Genomic DNA, 21,556 nt, shown 5'->3' on the forward strand with positions numbered 1-21,556 from the left:
CTCACTTCAACTCCATTTCTCTATTTTTCGTCAAAGTCCAACCAAACATTATCCCTAAATGCCGGATCACCTTTAACAACAACAAAAAAAAAGTATGAGTAATTTGTTTTGGAGAATGTGCAAAATTCTCTTCTAACAGTAAAGCTCTTCATATTGTTTTGCACATACATCTATTTCTTTGCTTATAATATTAACACACTATAAAGACAAGAGACAACAAGAACCTAAGTGAAGTAACACACACACTAAATTATCTTAAACAAGGAAAATATTGTAACTCCAAAACCACTTAAAACACAGTAGACAAATGAAAAGTAATGAGAAAAATAGAGTACTTTTGTGCTTACTTTTACTATTGTGAAAACAAAAAAAAACAATCTATTTTAGGGATATGCAGAGTCCCTTATAAATAATGCATCATTTGCCAACCCAACCAAAACACATCTTTTGAGATGTCCCTGACTAACCTTTCTTCTTACCAAATGGTAAGTTCCAAGACTATTAATCCAATCATCATATTATATATATTGGAAAAAGAAAAGTGATCGGTCATTTTGGACAAAAGCACCAAAATGGTGCAATTTTGTCTTTAAAATCATCAAAATGGTTTAATTTTGAAGTCGTATCTCGGAATGATTTTATTGTACTAAAGTTGTACCAAATTAGTACGATTTCGATTTCGATTAAAATTAAAAAAAAATCACAACAAACTAAATACATACTAGTTTGGTATAACTTCTTCAAAAAATAAAATCGTATCAAATTGTCACCACTTCAAAATTATACCATTTTAGTAATTTTGAAGTCAAAATTATACTATTTTGGTAATTTTGAAGTCAAAATTACACCATTTTTTGGCTTTTACAGGTAATCTTGACTATTAATCTATGATAATCATGGCTTGTATGTTTAAAATTAGTGTCTCTAATAAAAATAAAAACATGGTCTTAACAAATGAACACCTCATATGTGTTGTGTCTGTGTATAATAATATAGTACATATTCTGTCATAATGTCACTCATGATTAAACTCATTTTTCTCTTCCTATGCATTGAACTATGAAACAACTAAAGCAATGCAGTGAACAGTGTATGGCTAAAAGAAACTTCTTGCTTTTTCTTTGTTTTTGAGTTTATGCATGTCAATATTTTTGGTTTGTCTTGGTACAGTAAGAGCATTGATACCAATAATATCTTAGCTTCAACACAGGGGACCCAAATGAAGCTAAGATATGAGTATCTTTCGGCTGCTTGAAACTTTAGTGGAAGAGTCAAGGGTTCTTAGAGTCAAAACCCAAATGATTTCTTAATCAAAGAACTGTAATTGAGCCGTTTGTGATCTCTTTCATTTTGGTCTGGTGTTTGAATACTTTTAACTTGCACTGTTTAGAAAAATTGAGTGGGATCAGTGCAAGTTTAATCGAGCCAACATGGTGTTAGTGATGACAAAGCATTGGGAAAAATGTTAAAAACAACAAAACGGCTTGACCCTTTTGATATGATTAGTGGCATGCTATTTCCAATGCCACATAGAATGATTTTGCAGGCTTAATTAATTAAAGAGAGTAAAATTATACTGCAACAAGAGCTGTGAATCAATAAAGTGCTGGCCCACTATAGCTTTTGTCTTGTGGGGCGGTTTAGTCAACTTCAATTTGCATGCTTCGTTTAAGCTTTTCGTTGCCCTTTTTGACTAAACCTTTTTCTATTGCCTTTTCCAGATCACTACTCATGTCTCTCATTATCAGACTTTATTGAAAATTGATCTAACACAATTTGCAGAGTACATGTGTATCCAATGTTTTATCAGTATCTATTTTGTAACATTTCACTTGCCCTTAAGCACTCTCTCTTCAAATTTGAGATAAAACAATTTCATAATATATAAATAGCTATAAATTTCAGTTTACAAGTCAGTTTTGTATGATTAGATTAGACTTAAAATTCATTTCTTAACACAATTGGCAGAGTAAATGTGTATGCAATGTTTTATCAATATCTATTTTGTAACATCTCACTTGCCTTAGGACTTTCTTGGATATCCCATGTTATACAAATGGGTGCAAACCTTATCTTACAAACAGATCTTCTTGTAGGGTTGATGTAGGCTTTAAGTCTATTTATTAACATAGTATCAGAATTATGATGAGGTTGATCTAGATTGAAAATTCACTTCTTAACATAATATTAAAACCATGGGTCGGAGCCTATCCTAGTAAAACTTATGTTTGTTGGATGGATTATGTCACCCACTATCTATACCGGCGTGACTGCAGGTACATTATGCTGCTGTCAAATTCTGCATGACCAAAGTTTGAACTGTGGTTAGTGTTTTGTCACAATTTCACATATATTTTTTAAAACCTTATACGTAACTATAAAAAACATTTGGTTAAAATGTTTAGTATAAAAACACTTTGAGCAAACCACCATTTTACTATTTGAAAGTGTAAAACTAGTCCCTGAACTGATAAAGTTTCTCATAAATCCACGAAAGTGCAGTTTATTAATCACATTACTTACTGTGTAGTAATAGTGATATATATTGAGAAATCAGAAGGGCAGTAACTGGTGAAAATTAGGGACATGGATGAAACAACTTCAAATTTCATATATTCTTATCTGAATTTTTCTTATTTTGAATGACTAATATGACATTACTATGTACTTTCACAAATCAAAATGGTGGGGTTTACTCGAAAACTGTTATTGAACATTCTAGAATGCAATATCTGATTTGTGCTTGAAAGATCCAAGACACAAACAAACATAGGAATAAAGTTTAATCGAAAGGGAACTCTGCTAGAAACATACGTTTTTGGCATGAAAGAAGCATTTACAAGAAAATCTGATATTTTATATTGAGTGGTTTCGGTAATTTAACACTCATTCCTTTACCAACTTAACTTCATTATTGTGGCATGTGCTGTGAACTACTACCATCGGTTCTGCCTAACATACGTAAACCATTCATGACACAACAGTATTGAAAATTCTACCATTGAAAGATGAAAAAACAGACAAAATTAAGAATTTAACATGTGAGCCTTTCATAAGACAACCTATCAAATTATTGAATAATGTTGATCCTGGTCAGATAATTTTAACTGCTCCCTTTGAAAACTATGAAGCAAACAAGAGTTCACTATGTAATTGGTTGATTATTATGCATAAGAAGGTTTCACATGTGTATATTACATGCAACTGGTGAACAACTTGCTAAGATATAGTGACTCCAAATTCAAAGATTGGAGCCTCTCAAGGAGTATGCAGACAAATAATGCAGTTGCTTGCATTTTCTGTTCTCTATAAATGCCACTACCTGAACCATATAGTTTATGATCTTATGATAGATTTCTTTCTAGTTTATACATACATACATATATATATATATATATATATATATATATATATATATATATATATATCAAATATCATAAAAGTTATAATAGGGTCAAGCCTTTTTCTTCTGAGGCGTATGTGTATTAGTTTTTCAATATTGTCTCTTGTGCTGAAAAAAAGAACAAAATAGGAGTAAATCATCAATTTCATTCTTAAATTATTACATTTTCCCTTTAATGATCCTAAAGTAAAAGGCACTACTTAATTAGTTATCAAAGTAAAGAAAATCATATGAAGTAGTCTTCTAACTAATTAAAATCCCCCACATGGGTACTTTAACTGTACTGAAATACTTCAACTTAGGAACTTAAAATGATGAATATTCCATACTTCAGAGAGAGTTTCAATAACTTTAAAGACTACTCAGGAGAGAATAACACTTTTTGAGAGAATTGGTGGTTTATTCAACATAATAGATTTCAGCTGGAAGAATTTCATGATTAGCCTGGCCTTTACACATGAACTGATACACATAAGGATTCAATTTTGCCAATGCTAATCAAATGCCAATACCTTGCATGGACCAGATGCAATAATTGGCTCACTAAACTTTTCATTGTTCACCAAGTTGGAAAGCTAAGGTAGATCTATTTTTTAACTTACCACGGTAAATCAGTTGTTATGCTTATTACTAAGATACAGCAAAACCCATTTTGAATATCATTGGAACAATGAAGAAAATGATTGTTGCAGGTTGTAGAGCTCCACTTAAAGTATTTGGCAAGTAAAGGGAATCTTTATTTTCACCATTCAGTTTAACCAAGAAGTACACTACTACATGATATGATGCAGAGCCAGAGATTTAAAAGAAACTGGCATGGCATCAGTCCCGTGCAAAACCACAGGAAAAGAGAAAACCAAGATGTCATTGGTAGAAAAAGGAAAAAAGTTGATTAAAAAATTGACATGTGACAGAAAATTAGAGAGATTTATGATATACTGAGATAATAACAAGATTTTATAGGTAGGTGAAAAGGGGAAAACGGTTTGCATAAAAATGACATATGCAAAATCTCCTTTTCCTTCTCCCATGATGAAGTCACTGTCTTTAAAAGACTTGGCACTACTTCACCCTTTTCATTCACATTCTCTTGTTTGCTCCCTTGAGGTGACACTATTTAAATTCTCTTCCTTTCAACAAAAAACATATCTTTCTTTCCATTTTCGAAGCCATGTCCACCTCTAGAACCTCAAATGTTTCTTCCCTCAAAGGATATGAGTCTAACCCAACCCAAATGAATTTATGTGTTCTTCAACGTAACACATCAAGTTCTGGTGAGAGAAGAGGGCGTGGAAAGCAAACAGAACCAGGAAGGTTTCTTGGTGTGAGAAGACGCCCTTGGGGTAGATATGCTGCTGAAATCAGAAACCCTTTAACTAAAGAAAGACATTGGCTTGGAACATTTGACACTGCCGAAGAAGCAGCTCTTGCTTATGACAGAGCTGCTCTGTCCATGAAAGGATGCCAAGCAAAAACCAACTTCGTATACTCCAAAGATACCAACGTTTTCAACAATGCTCACACTCCTTTCAATTCTCAACCTCTCTTGCCATTGCCACCTTCACATAACACTCACACCAATCAAACTACCATATCTCACGTTCCTACTTTCACTTCACACATTGAAAACCCTTCTGACTTATATGCTGATACTTGTTTTGGGTCACCTCAGGATGATAATTTCTTCTTCTCCACCGACTCTAACTCTGGTTACCTTCAATGCATTGTTCCCGGTAACTGTTTCAAGAAGAGCAATGCCAGTGCTTCAGGTCGTGACCTTGGCGACGTTAACTCAAACTCCATGCAGGTTCAGCCACATTTTGACACCACTCAAGAAGCCTTCAACATGCAAGCAACAGTGGCTGCTAACTATGCAGATTTTTCTTGCCCCACTGATCTTGGTGAAGGATTATGGGATAATCATCAATCATGGGATTTCAGTTCCAATGAACTAGCAGCCATGTTTAAAAATCCATCAAGGGTTGTTGAGGAAGGGTGCATGAATGCGTTGCGTCCCTTCACTGATAGCTCAAACTACGAACTAATGACTCAGGTTGTTTCTTCAACTACGTATTCTCCATCAGTTCCTCCCTTTGGGAATGTTGGCTTCTGAGCTCTATCAGTTGAGTTAAGGAACCTTTTATCAGAGGGTGTGCTATAAGAAACTATTATATAGTGTTAGAACATCATGGTATTGGTCGAGTTCTACATGTTACATAACAAAATTCTATTGACTCTTCTTCTTCCTAAACAGAAGTATTCGATTCTGTGTTCTGCAAGAAGATTGATCAGTACATGGTCACGTGCTACTTGCATGCAGTGGGTACGTGTGTAAGGTAATTTTGGTTTTGAATTAGTTCTTTAATTTCTTGTATAAGGTGGTTACTGAATGGCACACACGGGTGAGCTCATTTTGGTTCTAAGATGTTGAAAAAAACTTTAGTCTCTCTTTCATATGATGAAAAATTATTTATGTGATGTCTTTGCTCATATTGTTTTATAATAGTAATATTATTTATTGTTACTCTAAGACCAATTCGTGACATGTGATTTTCATTGTCTGAATACTATGCACTTTTTTCTACGTAACATTGATGCAAAAGTCAGTGGTTGATTAAAGAATTTTCACAGCTTTCATTATTCTGAATGAGGAAGATATGGTTGACATCAGCTCTCAGAAAAACGTTGGAAAACGCAAAAAGAAAAATATTTAAAAACAATTGACAAATGTGTTCAAGAAATATAATAGCGACTAGCTAGTTATTAAGATAAAAAACTCATTGATACACTTATATTATTATCAGTGCTCAAAACGTCAGATAATAAACTATAAATTACCGAAAGAAACACTGAGACTGAGGCACTTTTCTGTAAGATAGGTAACACTGTCGTTTGTTTTTTTTTTTTTCTTTTATTGTTGGAATCAAACGTAATTGACATTTATGAGTTCAAAATTGCTATTTTATTAAATATTTGCGTTAGTTGAAAATGTGCTGATCGTGAGTGAAGATTTTAGTCATAGCATTATTATTAGTTTCATTTTTTAATGATCAAACATGATAATTTTTTTATCACATTATTACATCTTTTTTTTTCTCTTTACTGTAATCGGTCATTTTTTTCCTGAGCTACGTACGAGAAATTTTTTAAGACCGTGGCGTCTTTTAATTTAGGCATTACTGTAATTATGTGGACGTTTTTTAACTTGAAAAAAAAAATTAAAAACAGTCATAGAATTAACTTTATCACGGCTATCGTAATTATTAAACGGACTTTTTTAACTTTGAGGATTTGAAACGGGATCACAGTCAGTACAATAACGTGGTAATTTTTTACTTAAAAGTTTCAATGATTTTTTTACGGTCATATTACTTGCAGAAAGTATTCACTTATCATAACTTTGACTATCACCTTTTAATAACTACTTAGATCATATTAGCCATAATTTAAAAGGAGTAAGTTATTTACATTATTTAACATATTTTTACTTTAATATTAATAAAAAAATATATTTAAAATATGAAAATAAATATATTTCATTTCACCTTAACATTTATGTTATTTACATTATTTAACATATTTTTACTTTAATATTAATAAAAAAACATATTTAAAATATCAAAATAAACTTAACAGAATTATTTTAGAAATAATTGTCTTCATGACAGAGATTATGTTTCTTTTCCAATGTGCTTTTTCATCATAATTTTTTTAATATTATAACATTCTTGTCGTGAATAAATAATTTTGCTTTATTCTATCCTATTGTAACTAAAATAATGATCGAATTTAGTTTTAAAATTTAAATTCTAAAACACACATCATTTATCTGATTTTCTTGTCTTCATGTAGAACACAATTTTTTATCATGCTAAAAATTGTTTGATAGACAAGTGGTATATGAAACTGAAGAATTATTTTACGTGCATCATTATCCACCAAACTTGGAATTTCACTTCAGAGGTCTCATGTTTTATGCCGTCAAAGGGCATATAATAAGACTGGGAAAGTGATTATCAATGAATGTTCCGTGCCGAATGCGTACTATTTACAGTACAAGCATCCTTCAACAAAACATATTCATCACAGGGGAAGGTGAAATAGTGAAATATATATAATCAAAGAAAGAGCTGAAAAATAACTGATCACAGAATGAAGCTTGATCAGGTATAAACTAACAAACAAGGTTATAAAGGTTATTACGCATTCAAATGTGATAATTTAGATTTGCTTCTTCATATATCTATTCTGTAATAAATTTAAGTAGCAAGTCAAGCTTTTCATTTCACAACATCACCGTGTATCTAAAACCCTATAAGATAGCAATGTGAAGCCTCATTGTAGTCCTCCTGGTTACTTCTCTTCACGATTAACCCTAAATACAAGTTGTTGGGAAACGTATTAAACAACACTTACAAAACAGAAACGGAAAATGGTCCCAAATTAGAAAAGGGTTCAGGTGAAGAGACATAAAGACGTGGTATACGAAAGTCTGGACAGAATGTTCTCGTACAAAAAAGATTGGAGCACAGATAAACATTACAAGCTCCAAAATTTGGAGATGTGACAGGGCATGTGCACAATGGGCTTGCAGATTCTTTGAGTTATTCAAAAGCAAGGTGGTCGTATGGATTGCTAAAATTCTCAAGGATGGCCATGATTTATTCAAGATAAAAGGGATGGCCACAAAAAGATTATATAAACACAGATAATTGGTGTGAAGTGTGCTAGACTTGAAAGTGGAACTGAGACAACTGAAAACAAAACCTATTGGAGGACCTCCTTGAATAATTATGTCCAGTGGAAGAATTGGGATGGAAAAAAGGAGTAATGATGAGGTATGCATTCACATTGCTTAGCTTGAGGTGTGAGAGACATTGCTACTTGTAGTACTAGTGGCAGTGGCTAATGGATCCAGACTTGGAGCAGATGGCTGACTATTTGATTGAGAAATGGGTCCACCAGTTGACAAAGTCAAGCCAATTGACCCTGTCAACATTCCGGACGATGAAGACATTCTGGATGGAACAGACTCCTTGTTGGATCCAGAGGAAAGTTCCAGCCGCAACTCTGATGACGATGATGATGGAGCAAGAGTACCAATTGTTGAACCCACAGGATAGGGTGCAACAGGCATGTCAGCCAGGGAAGAAGCAGATGGACTATAACTCAGTGATCCCATAGAATGATCGAATTTGCATGCAGAACCAAACTTACATACTCCATGTTGTGCATAATGTGTACAAGGTGAGGCCCCCTGATTATCAAACACGACCATTAGATTGAAGATTAAGAAGGCAGTCAATAAATATTTTTCAATAGCAATACAAATGATAGACAAAGTTATCATTGCCACTTAGGTAGCTTTTTAAACCTATAAGGTGACAAAATTATAAAATATTGTGGTACTTTTCTTGAGCCAAACTCCTAAGAGGAACACTGATGCAGGAAGAGGACAGAACAATTACAGCTGAAATAAAATATTAGAGACTGGTTTATCATATTTCAAAAGTCATATATTGAAGAAAATTAAGTAATCCAAACATGTAGAATAGCAGTTCTAGTATAAAATCACATGATGGAAACATACTATTTACCCATGAAAACAAAGTTTGAACAACTCAAGGTAGTATGGAACATAAATTGAGAGACCAAATAGATAACAGAGCGCAGCACCTACGTGCAACAAAGAAACATGCAGAACAAGATGTTCCTAGCATTCTCGAAGATTTGAAGCAAATGCAACTAATGGGGCAAGTAAATCAGCACAAACACAGATATAATGCATAGTTATGCATAAAAAGGTTAATACTTGACGTTAAAGGCATTCCATGACACAACTAACATTCAGGCATAATTAAAGATCTACGTAAACGAGTTTCTTCAATAAGTACTTCTAGGAGAAAAAAAATTGAAATCAGTTTCTCCATAAACTAAAATTATCTTATATACAAACTAATCTGTAGAAGTTTAGTCATATAGCTTTGCTAAAATTTTATTTTTAACTTATACATAAATTAATCTTAGCTTGAAGAAGTCAAATTTTTTTCTCCTAAAATTCCTTACGAAGAAGTTTGTCTAAACAGATCCTATATGGAAACTATGTTGGGGCCTAATAGGGTTTTGGGTATTATATGGTGTCTAAGTCCCATATCATGTAGTATGAGATGTTCAGTGGAATATTAAGTGTTCGTTTTACCCGCTAAACAACAAGCTTTTAAAGGACAGGTTCTCCAAGTGTTTGGGCGCTTGTCAGGGCCACATAAGAGAATCTAGATAAAATTAGGAAAACAGTGATTCTGTGGAAGATGGGGTCATAAGGGGAAATATATCAAGGAGCTATGAATAACACGTTGAAAAATGACTAAAAAATGTATCAAAACATACCCAAAACAAACCACAAAAACTACTACACAAAAACCAGGTAACCGGTTGATAACCTGGAAAAAAGCTAAATGCTTTTACTGAAATTTTGGCTTTTGACAGAGCCAAATGGTATTGATTGATAGGTCTTGCTTCCTTAAATGGAGTTCTGCTCTCGCTATACTCTTGTGATTCAGGATGGTATGAACTAAATATATACATAAACTCATAAAACATAACAAATAAATATATAACTACAATTCTACAAATCCAAATAAAAAAGATATTTCTTAGACATTGCCAAAATAATAATAAAATTATAAACCATTGTTATCATAAATTTTTTCTTAAAATTTACATATAGGAATAGAACTATCAATCTCATTCCTTAAAATAATCCAGAAACAGAACAAGTTACCACTTCAGTTTGTGGAGAGACAATGTTTCTATATTAAACATACTTGTATGTTTTCACGTATTTTTATAGGATATAAATGTTTCAAGGACGCAGGCACTTCATCAACACCAACACGTATGGGTGAAGTTGTGTTGTCAAGTATTGATATTGCCAAACTAAAAATAAAATTATAAACCATTGTCATCATATGCTTCTTCCTGTAATTTATATATAGGAATACCATTATCAATCTCATATCTTACTTAAAATAATTCATAAATAGAACAATTTACATCTTTGGTTTATGGGGAGACAATGTTTCTATACTACACATAATGCATGTTTCCACATAGTTTTATTGGATATAAACGTTTTGAGGGCCTACACACTTCAACAACACCACCAACACGTATGGGTGAAGTATCAAAAGTTATTGATATTGCCAAACTAAAAATAAAATTATAAATCATTGTCATCATACATTCTTCCCATAATTTACATATAGAACTATCACTCTCATTCCTTACTTAAAAAAATTCAAAAACAGAACAATTTATATCTTTGGTTTATGGAGAGACAATGGTTCTATATTGCACATACTTGTATGTTTTCATGTAGTTTTATTGAATATAAATGTGCGGAGATACTTCACCAACACCAACACATACTGGTGAAGTATTGAAAAGTGTTGATATTGCCAAAATAAAAATAAAATAATAAACCATTGTCATCATAAATTTCTTCCTATAATTTACATATAGGAATAGAACTATCAACGTTAACCCTGACTTAAAATAATTCCTAGAGAACAATTTACATCTTTGGTTTATGGAGAGACAATGTTTCTTTACTACATATACTTGTATGTTCTCATGTAGTTTAATTGGAGATAAATGTTTTAAGGGTATAAACACTTCACCAACACCAACACAAACATGTATTGGTGAAGCATAGAAAAGTATTGATATGCCAAACTAGAAATATAATTATAAACCAATGTCATCATAAATTTCTTCCTATATTTTGCATAAGGAATAGCACTATCAATCTCATTCCTTACATTAAATAATTCATAAAGAGAACAATTTACATCTTTGGTATATCTAGAGACTATGTTTATACACTACACATGTATGTTTTCATGTAGTTTTATTGAATGTAAATGCTTTAAGGGCTTAGACACTTCACGAGCACCGACACGTGTGAGTGAAGTATAAAAAAGCATTGATATTTACATTAAATAATTCATAAGGAGAAAAACTTACATCTTTGGCATATCTAAAAACTAGGTTTCTACACTACACATGTATTCATGTAGTTTTATTGAACGTAAATGTTTTAAGGGCTTAGACACTTCACAAACACCGACACATGAGGGTGAAGTATAAAAAAGCATTGATATTAGGTACAATAAATAAATAGAAGTATTAGTGCTTCATAAGTTTGGATTTATATTTATATGAAATGATGAAGTAGCCAAGAGTATCTATATCATAAGTATCAAATATGAATACAAGAAGCAAATTTAAGTATTAGTGCTTCACAGATGAACACTCTTTCTTCTCTCATAAAGTTTATCACTAGGGATTTCCACTCATAATATGAGACTTTATCCTTTGAAAGTGGATGAATCAGTTGTTGGTAGGACAAAAGGCTGCACTAGAATCCCTTGCTATTACTATTGAATCCAATGTCGAAGCTCGAGATTAAAAGAAGCTAGGTTAATGACACTTCTTTTTTCACACTTCAACTGTGGGGCAGATTTCTACAGTACACGTGTCTGTTTTATGTATTTTTATTGGATATAATGTTTTAAGGGCTTTACACACTTCAGGACACCGACATGTATCGGTGAAGTATCAAAAAGCATTTGAATTAGGTACGAGAAATAAATAGAAGTATTGGAGCTTCAAAAGTTTGGATATTTTATTTATATGAAATGATGAAGTAGCCAAGAGTATCTATATCATTTAAGTATCAAATACAATTATGGGAAACAAATTTAAGTATTAGTGCTCTGAGAAAGCTTATCACTAGGGATTTCCACTCATAATATGAGAGTTTATCCTTTGAGAGTGAAAAAAAATATTGTTGGTAGGACAAAAGGCTGCACTAGAATCCTTTGCTATTACTATTGAATCCAATGTCAATGCATAAGATTAAAAGAATCTGACTACGCTCCTGAGCTCTATTGATGGAGATTTAATCAGTAAATGAGGCCCAAAAGAAAGAGTTAATTGGCTGAGGTGTAAAACTGGCCGTTTCCTTTTCAATCAGAGGTTCCCATCCCACAGCCTCAAAGAAGAAGGCCAGTTAGCCACAAAGTTATCAGAAAAGAAAGATTAGGAATTGAGCTAATGACATATACCTCCCACCCAAAAGAGAAGAAGACGTAAAAACATAACATAAGCTGATATTTTTTCATGCTTGAACTGTGCAGCAGACTGGCATAATGGAAGTTACATCCATATGGGTCACACGGTATCAAATCCCCTGCGCACCTTTTCCACAAGAACCAAGTAACTAAATGTCATCTAAGAGAACAAAGCTAAATGGTTTTACTAAAATTTAGGCTTTTGACCATAGCCTAATAGCATTGATTGATCCATAATTATCTTGTAAAATCACTAATTCTTTCCTTTTAGATCTCCTAGAAATAACAAGATGTTTCTTTTGTTCCTTTTTTCAACAAGTGTTTATCTCTAATAGGATTTGAACCTAAATGAAGTTTTGACCATCTATCAAAGGAAAAAAAAAAAAAAACTAGTGGCTTTCATGTTCCGTCGGACTGAGGAATATTGATTTTAAGGAATATCGATTTTAAGGAATCGCTCTGACTCTATCTTTGTTTTACTAAAATTTAGGCTTTTGACTGTGGCCTAATAGCATTGATTGATCCATAATTATCGTGTAAATTCATTAATTCTTTCCTTTTAGATCTCCTAGAAATAACAAGATTTTCTTTTGTTCTTTTTTTCATCAAGTGTTTATCTCTAATAGGATTTGAACCCAAATTAAGTTTTGACCATCTATCAGAGGAAAAAGAAAAGTGGCTTCCGTGTTCCGTCAGACTGAGGAATACCGATTTTAACGAATCGCTCTGACTCTTTGTTTTGTCTGGAGAAAGGAATGATCCTAGCAAAGAACCAATTTTTCTTTCGATGGTTGAATCTCCCTTTGATTGATGTATCGAATATTGGCTCCTTATGGAAGTTAAATATCCTTGGATTAATCAGAAGATCCCTTTCAATTGGCTAGGATTTGCTACTTGAATGAAAGAGATCTCGTGGAATCATATTGAATAGTTTATGATATATTTCATACCTTGCAAAAAACTAATCCTTGTTTACCAACCATAAATGGTCTAACCAAATATAATTCTCTTGACATGTTCCTTAAAAGATCTAATTCATGTTGACTTTTCCCCAACTAACGAGGTGATCTTAATGAAATTATCACCTATCAAATTGAGCACAATTTTGTAGAGAAATAGCACAACACCTAGTACTAACTTTACCCCATGAGATAAGACTTTTGTAGGGTTTTAACATGTAGAAAACATGGAACTCCCTCAGATTTAGATAGGTATGGGAATGGATGTTAACTTGCTTACCTAAGACTCTTCAACTAAGCTCTTAAGAGTTGGATCTTCAACATCAACTCTCAATAATGTTAGAAATTCACCACATTTCCGTGGCACAACCCGTAGGTTTTCGTTTATTCACATTCCCAAGACCATAATAGGGGTTTCGCTAAAATAGCAAAGAGATGGGCTCAATATTTGATTAAGTCATTCACATTCTCTTCTTATTTAAAACTTTGGGATACCTGATCCTTGTAGAAATTATAGGGAATTTTGTAGTGAAGGGGGAAAGAGAAATATTATAAATAATATTTCCTTATGCACAATGGTCTTACACAAAAGATAAAACACTAGAGACCATACTAGTAATAGACTGAGTTGACTCATAATCCTAATTAAATAAGAAAAAATTGAAAGATAAAAACCATTTCAAAGAGATCATCTAAGACATTCTATAAAAGTAGTTTGATTCAATCAAATGTTATAAATTTCGGATAGTGGCACATAGGAGCCAGACCTAAAAACGTGCCAGACCTAAAAACGTGCCACACCCAAAAACCAAATGGCAAGATTGTTGATAGTGGGATAGGTGCCATTTTGGAATATTTAATATAGTCATATAATGCATACTATATACATATAAACTCTCCAAAATGATAAAAGTAACCGAAAATTAATCACATTCACAATTAACAACAAAAGGCACAGGTGTCTTAAGCAAAAACATACCAGTAAATAAATACCAACAAAAGCCAAATACAAGTTTCCTAGATAATAGTCATCAAGCATCAACATCTATATCCAAGTCTTCTTCTTTATCATTTTTTGAAATTGATATCCCAAATATAACACTCCAAAGAAGCCCTAATTTTTCTGTTTGTAGGGGATTTTTGGAATCAAGACAGTTGATACGGCTGCTATTCAGCCCACTATTTGGTCCAATACAGCTGCTCCATTATGGCAGCCCCTGTAGTGGGAAGGGGCTGCCCCGCTGCTATACCGGCAATACAGCATGCTATTTAAAACCCTGGATTCAATAATGATGTTATGAGATATTAGTGATTATTGAAATTGTTGTAAAGAGAACAACAAAAAGAGTAAAAGAGAAACGATGATCCTTAGAATATTTTACTAGCAGAGCTAAATCTAAAATCACAGCAATGAACAAGATAGTGTTGTTAAATAGCCTCTATAGGAGCATTATAGTGCTATGCCCACTATTGCATTGTGAAATTCCTTGGATCATGATTGGAACTCTGTCTACTTTTGCAAGATGGGTGTCTTGATTGTAGCATCCATCCGACATCCTCTTGTCATCTCCGTCAAGTCTCCAGCCAAACAAACTTGAGTTAATATTGTGCCAATTTTTATTCATTTTATTTAATTTTCATTCAAATTAAATTTTTGTATATATAAATAATTCATATATCTCATATTTCAGCCATTATGCGACTTCCACTATCTGCCCCCTACGCGTCTGCTGTATGATATAGCAGATTATCTGCAACCCACAATGGATAACACTGGAGCAAAAAGAAAACTGTTCAAACCACTAACACAAGACTCTACCAGCCTGCAATGAAACTTTGAAAGCCTAAAACCAGACGTTATAGCAGATCTTCCATAGTGCTTACACCACTTCTAGCACATTCTATGCTAAAAATCAATAAATTCTGTTATCAAATTATCAATTCAAGATGTTTTATGACAGATGAGCATTTACCAGAATCCCAGATAGATCAAAATAAATACACCCTGGTCATTGAACCTCAATAGTCAGCACCTAGATTTTCCTTGACAAGTGAGGTGCATTAATTATTATTTTTACTATTATTATTATTATTATGCTCATTTATTTAGAAAACTTCATGACAATATCCATATGCTTTAATCCTATAAATTTAAGACTATCACGTATTGACAGTGCATAAATTTAAGAAGGTTTGATTATATTAAGCTAAACATCATCTCGGAAGAACCTAAAAACTCATACTAGTCCCAAGCATAAGCCATGACAAGAGCAGCAATTTATAGCAAAGATAAAAAAAAATGGAGAAAAAATGACCATCAAAATTAAAACAATGTTAGACACATTTCCTAAACTCAACAAGAATTTAATAGATCAATTTTCAAGTAAGAAATTTGCTAATATGCCAAGCTGATCTACATATAGGAATATGATTCCTAACCTGATGATGTTGGCTACTGGAGAAAATGTAAGGAGACAATGGCTGATTTATCCCTAATTTGATTCTTCCACAGACTTCAGTTTTAGTCCCTGCCATTCATGATAACCATTCTTAAGTCTATGAGCAACGATTTTCAAATGTGTATTTTAAGTAACATGAACCAATTTCACCTATACAGCCATTAACAAACTTGCCCACTCTCACCCCACCCTCTCCCCTGTGGGGAATGGAGATCTCCAAATACTGAGACAGATTGTATGCAGGACTAATTATTGGCTTAAGAATCTCAAATAGGTATATTCATTTACAAAATCTGTGAGTACCAAATGAACTTAGTTTTTGATAGTGAAATCTAAGCTATGAATATGGTCATGGACTGCCACAAGGCACAGATTCTCAACCTTGTTCCTATGATCCTATCATTCAATCAAATACTCAAATGAACCAAACCATTCCTAGTTTGGGATCAGCATTTTTATTTCCAACTCCTGAGTTTGCAAGCCTTGCATGTGCATATGACACATACAAATTACGATTGCCAAAGCTTGACATTTCGAAAAAAAGGGGTTAGTGACTTAGCGTTATTCTGATTCAAAGTAGTTGATTATACAACCGTAACATGGATAATAGGTATCACAAGATCATTATCCAGTAATCAATATCACGTTAACATACAGGAGTACAAAAATTAGAAACAACAAGCAAGCTACTAAAAGAGCAATCATAGAAATTCCATATAACAATGACATGAAAAATTCCAAATATGTGGGAGTACGAAAGATATACATGCGTGTGTATGCCCATAAAAGGATAAAAAATGAAACAAATGACTTCCATGTACCAAAAAAAGCATTGGTAGCATATGTAACTACAACATGCAGGACTAGGGTGCCAAAAAAGAAAAACCTTTATGATTGTTACATTAATGTGAGAATTCCCTGGTGACGCCAATCAAATGCAACAGAAAACGATAAAAGTAATCACAATAATTAATGATATTTCAGTATTAGCTTACAAACTTTAAAAGGAGTCGTGATGAGTTTTAACTGTTTATGGTACAGTTCCTTGCTATGGCAGAGAACATATCCACACTCAGATTTTGAAGATCTTTCGGACTGAACTTACCCCTGGTGCAGTTATAGTGATCACACAATATTTCAAATAATACATCGAAAGAAAGGAACAGGATATCCCACTAAAATGAATGTATGACAAAGTGGGAATTCCACTCTCAAAGGTCCTATCAAGCACAATGTGACAATATTAAACCAACAGTTTTAACTCCATGCCCTCAAACAATCCCAGATATGTGCATCTTAAGAAAATCACAGCACAGGAACAAACAACAGTGCCTGTTTTTGTTCTAAATGATGATTTTCAAAATAAGTTTGACTTCCAGCATACAAGTTTCAAATTTTCAAAAAAGCTATTGAAAACAAAATGGTAAGAAATCAATTTGGTTATAGTTCACAAATAACTATTTTGATCTCTAGAAACTACACAATTTTGTTGGAGAGGGATGATGAAGCAACAATAGCAAAGCTTTTTCCGACTATGTGGAAAACGGGAGATGGCCACGCATATGTAATTAACAGCTCAATAAGAGACACCACACAATAACAAAGTTGAGAGGCAACCATTACCGGGCGCAAAGGAAGACCAGCAGGACTAAGAGTCACATTTGGTTTTGGTGAAGTTATTTCTTGTGGAGGGTGATACCTATAGGATGGACCAACTTTAACCTCCCCTGTTTTCGGATAATACTGATAATCTGGTTGATTAGACCTTTCTGGAAATGCCTGCTCCTTCTGACTACTGCTTGAAGGACCAACTAAGGAACCAGGAAGTTGATAAGGTCCAGGATAGGCAGCGGCTGATGAAGATAGTTGCGTCATCCCGTAAATCTGTGCTGAACCAACATTAGGAGTACCAGAAGGAAGTACAGCACCTGTTCCAGAAGCCTGCACCAAGAAAGGTAAAGTTAACGGCTTCATAAAATGCACATAACATACTGACTGAAATAAAAAAAATATATATGATTGACCTACTTGATAAGGACCCCAGCCAGAAATAGGTACCATGGCAGGTGACAGTACGACAGGTCCATAGGGACTCTGGACGAATGAGCCGGGCAGCAGAGGAGGCCTTGCAACCAGCACACCAATTTGCTGTGATGAAGGACCAGGTGGGGGCTGCATGGTTGAATATAACGGAGAAGGCACTGGAACAGGCAAAGGCGAAACTGGAGCAACAGGTGATGGTGCTGGAATTTGGACGCCAGCAGGAACCGGATGATGGAATTTACAAGTCGCACCAAACTTGCATTGCCCCGTTTTCACATAATACGAGCACTCCTTTTCACCCTGTTAATTGTTATCATTGATAACATTCAAATTCACGTAAAAAAATTGCACAATCAGAAAAATAAACTGAATACTAAACACAGTTAGTCTTATGCAGCAAACACAAAAATAACACACCGGACGCAATGGATATCCATAATAATTTAGCGACACAGGGGTAGCAGCACCTCCTGCCAGCCTCGGGTGGTGGTACTTGCAAGACGAACCAAATTTGCACGTTCTTGTCCTCATGTAATACTGCATTTTAATCATCAGCAGATAGAAATCAGCACAACGTATATTCACACACAACCAAAACAAGAAACATAACCACACTCCATCCATCATCAACATCATCTTATACAAAAACAACAAATTACAGAACAGTCAAATGCAGTCATTCATTAGAACAATGAAAAGCACCTGGCACACAGGCTGGCCAACTCGTTCCGGATACTCCCCCGCAGTCCTCTCAGCTCCAACAACCTAAACAACACACAAACATCGTCAAATTACAAAGCACCAAAAGTCCAAATCACAGTACACAATGCAAACACACATCTTAACCTCAGTGAAACAATGGATATTTTCAGCAAGATCAAACGAAATTCCAAACACAGAAGCACACGATCACAGTAAGAAACCCTTCACGGGTGAAATGAATTAAGCAACAACAAGAACAATAACAAAATTACCGTGCCACGGTCACGAGGGTGATTGAACCGACACCGCGAACCGAAGCCACAGAAACCGGTCCTCAAGTAGTAAGTGCAATCAGCTTCATTGGGGCGTTGCGGATACGATTCCTCCGCAGCACCCAACCCCAATTGCCACATAGGCTCTGCATTTTCCACAATCAAGATCGAACCCGGTTCAGAAACCCCCACATTCCCCCAAAACCATAAATCAAAATCCCCGAACCTAACAAAACGAACAGCAGAAAACAGAAAAGGTAAATAAATAAATATATAGAGGGAAAGAGAGATACCTTCAAGCCCGGTTTGGGCTCCGGGCCCGGCCCATTCCGGGGACGGATCAGACCGCGAACCTTCACTGGACCGGCCGTACTGCTCCATTGCACCGACCCGAACCGGAGAACGGAGCTGATTTGATGGTAATCGGAAAAGCACAATGAGAGGCTCCGATCAAATGGAAAGTAGAGAGAGAGAAAATGGGGTTGGATTTTCTGATTTTCTGGGGTTTCTCTCTCTCTCTCTCTCTCTCTAACTCGCACAGACAACGTTTGTGTCTGTTTTCTTCTCTCTCTCTCTTTCACAAACACACACTCTCACTCTCTCTTTCAGTTTCAAAGCGTGTTCTGATTTTTGATCTTTCTCTCTCTCTTACAGGGAGGGGCTTCTTTTATTGGTCTGTGTGAGTTTGTTGGTTGGTTTTATTTATATGCACCCGCCAACACATCCCACAAAAATTACCAAATATATAATCTCCCTTTATTTTTGTTTTTATTCGCCTTAATACTATTATTGTCCAAAATAAATAACAATAATAAATAATAAAATAATGTGAATATTTAATTTTGTTTAGAGAGATTTTGTTTAGAGAGAGAATGTGAGGAATTGAGTGAAGCTGATTTGGAACTGAGGTTGGAGCAGTTGGAGTTTTATCAGAGTGAGGAATTGAAACTCTGAAAAGACAAAAATGACCTTCAATTTCAGCATGTGGAATAGTGGGAGTCAATAGAATATGGAATATGACAGAGTTGTCCTTTCGTATTAGACTAATGCAGAAAGCTAAATGCGAAAGTTAATTAATTAAAAGGTTAATTAATTAAATAGTTAATTAATTAGTCAAATTAAATGAGTTTGTGTTTGTGGGCTATGGCTGACCAGTGATGACAACATATGCAGAAAAGAGCAGAAGATAGATGCTATTGGGCCCACGTGGCATAAAAGGAGGATCTTCCTTAAAAGGGGTAAAAGGTCTCATGGTTTTACTATGTGACCACCAATAGAGGATTACTTCCCCTACACAAATTTTCACAACAGTTAATATGTCCACACCTACCTACTAACTCTACCTAGTTTCTCCCTTCATGTGAAAGGGATTTTATTTTACTTAATATTGCAATATATTTCAATCAAACATTAAATAAATTATATCTGACTTTCTTAAAAATGATTTTAATATAAATATTAATTTAAACTAGATCAATATATATTTATTATTAGTTTTTCCATCTTATATTTAAAAAGTATTTCAATTTCTTCACTTTCACTCGTAACTTTAATCTACCTAATTACTGTTTTATCTTATAGTCAAAGAAAATATATAATGTTTAATAAAATGTATAAATAATTATTTATTGAATTTGCTGCATTATTTTTTTATTTATGTTATTGTGTTCCAAAATATAAGAGGATTTTCATTTCTAACTATATGGACCGTCTACCGATTTTATTCTGTTGTTCTTATTGTTTTTTTACTGTATCTTCAAATCATATTTATCGTCATTAATTTCAAAATTTTAAAATATATTACCACGGCGTTATATTTTTAATGTTCAATAAAATATCTAAAATATATTCAGAAAAAAACCGAACTCTATAATATAAAATAAAAAAGATAGTATTAAATTTTGCATTGGCATCTAGTAGTAAAAAATAAATAGTATTTATTATATTATATAAAACAAGGATAGATAAGATAACAGTGTTTGAACAGTTTTGTTTGAATTTGGTTAAAACCAATACTTAAGTGTTAACTCATAAACTCTCACTCAATTTCAATCATTATATTTTAAAAAAAATCAAATCAATTAAAATACCAAATTATCAATTTTTTATTGAGTTTCTCATCCGTTTAATTAGGTAGAATCTTACTAAACATCCAAATATAATTTTATTTAAGATTAAATATGTTTTTTTACTTCAACTTTAGTAAAAATTTGATTTAGTTTATTTTGGAAACCTGAATTATTTTAGTTTTTTATTTTTAAAAATATACGGATTTAGTACTTATAAGTTTATTTGATGTTTCAAACGCGTTTCTTAGTTAATATTAAGACGAACGTGTATCAAACAGTGTAAACAAACTAAAATGTTATAATAAAATATGTTTGAACGTTAAATAAACTTAATAAAATTTGATAAAAAATATTAAATTTACGTATTTCTAAAAACAATTGATTAAATTGGTTAAAGGTTTCCAAAAAATGTTAATTCAAAATTTCACTAAAATTTGAAGGATTAAAAACATATTTAACCCTTTTAATTAAAATTATTTTTTAAAATACTTTATTTTTAAAAAATATATTCCTAA

At 33.3% G+C, this 21,556-nt stretch overlaps 2 protein-coding genes across 2 annotated transcripts; one reads left to right on the plus strand and one right to left on the minus strand.

The window, feature by feature from the left end:
• The first annotated feature begins 4,516 nt into the window (after nucleotides 1-4,516).
• On the plus strand, nucleotides 4,517-5,750 carry LOC114186623 (ethylene-responsive transcription factor LEP-like). Its single transcript, XM_028074578.1, has one exon. The coding sequence runs from the start codon at nucleotides 4,575-4,577 to the stop codon at nucleotides 5,514-5,516; it is 942 nt and encodes a 313-aa protein (XP_027930379.1). The 5' UTR covers nucleotides 4,517-4,574; the 3' UTR covers nucleotides 5,517-5,750.
• A 1,840-nt stretch (nucleotides 5,751-7,590) lies between these two features.
• LOC114187980 (zinc finger CCCH domain-containing protein 58-like) lies at nucleotides 7,591-19,645 on the minus strand. Its single transcript, XM_028076445.1, has 7 exons — nucleotides 19,266-19,645; nucleotides 18,973-19,118; nucleotides 18,701-18,763; nucleotides 18,416-18,535; nucleotides 17,984-18,298; nucleotides 17,579-17,896; nucleotides 7,591-8,660 (listed from the first exon to the last, which is right to left on the minus strand). The coding sequence occupies exons 1-7, from the start codon at nucleotides 19,351-19,353 to the stop codon at nucleotides 8,259-8,261; spliced, it is 1,452 nt and encodes a 483-aa protein (XP_027932246.1). The 5' UTR covers nucleotides 19,354-19,645; the 3' UTR covers nucleotides 7,591-8,258.
• Nucleotides 19,646-21,556: the final 1,911 nt, after the last annotated feature.

The sequence above is a fragment of the Vigna unguiculata genome, chromosome 6 (genome assembly GCF_004118075.2).
Source record: "Vigna unguiculata cultivar IT97K-499-35 chromosome 6, ASM411807v1, whole genome shotgun sequence".
NCBI classification, from domain to species: domain Eukaryota; kingdom Viridiplantae; phylum Streptophyta; class Magnoliopsida; order Fabales; family Fabaceae; genus Vigna; species Vigna unguiculata.

Bases quoted from the DNA above. Each gene is read 5' to 3' on its own strand.
- LOC114186623 (XM_028074578.1), top strand. From the start codon at position 4,575: ATGTCCACCTCTAGAACCTCAAATGTTTCTTCCCTCAAAGGATATGAG.
- LOC114187980 (XM_028076445.1), bottom strand. From the start codon at position 19,353: ATGGAGCAGTACGGCCGGTCCAGTGAAGGTTCGCGGTCTGATCCGTCC. The intron at 18,764-18,972 runs GTAATTTTGTTA...TGTGTTGTTTAG, and splicing joins ACCCTCGTGACCGTGGCACG to GTTGTTGGAGCTGAGAGGAC. The intron at 8,661-17,578 runs GTAATGGTTGCC...TTTGATAATCAG, and splicing joins CTGGTCTTCCTTTGCGCCCG to GGGGCCTCACCTTGTACACA.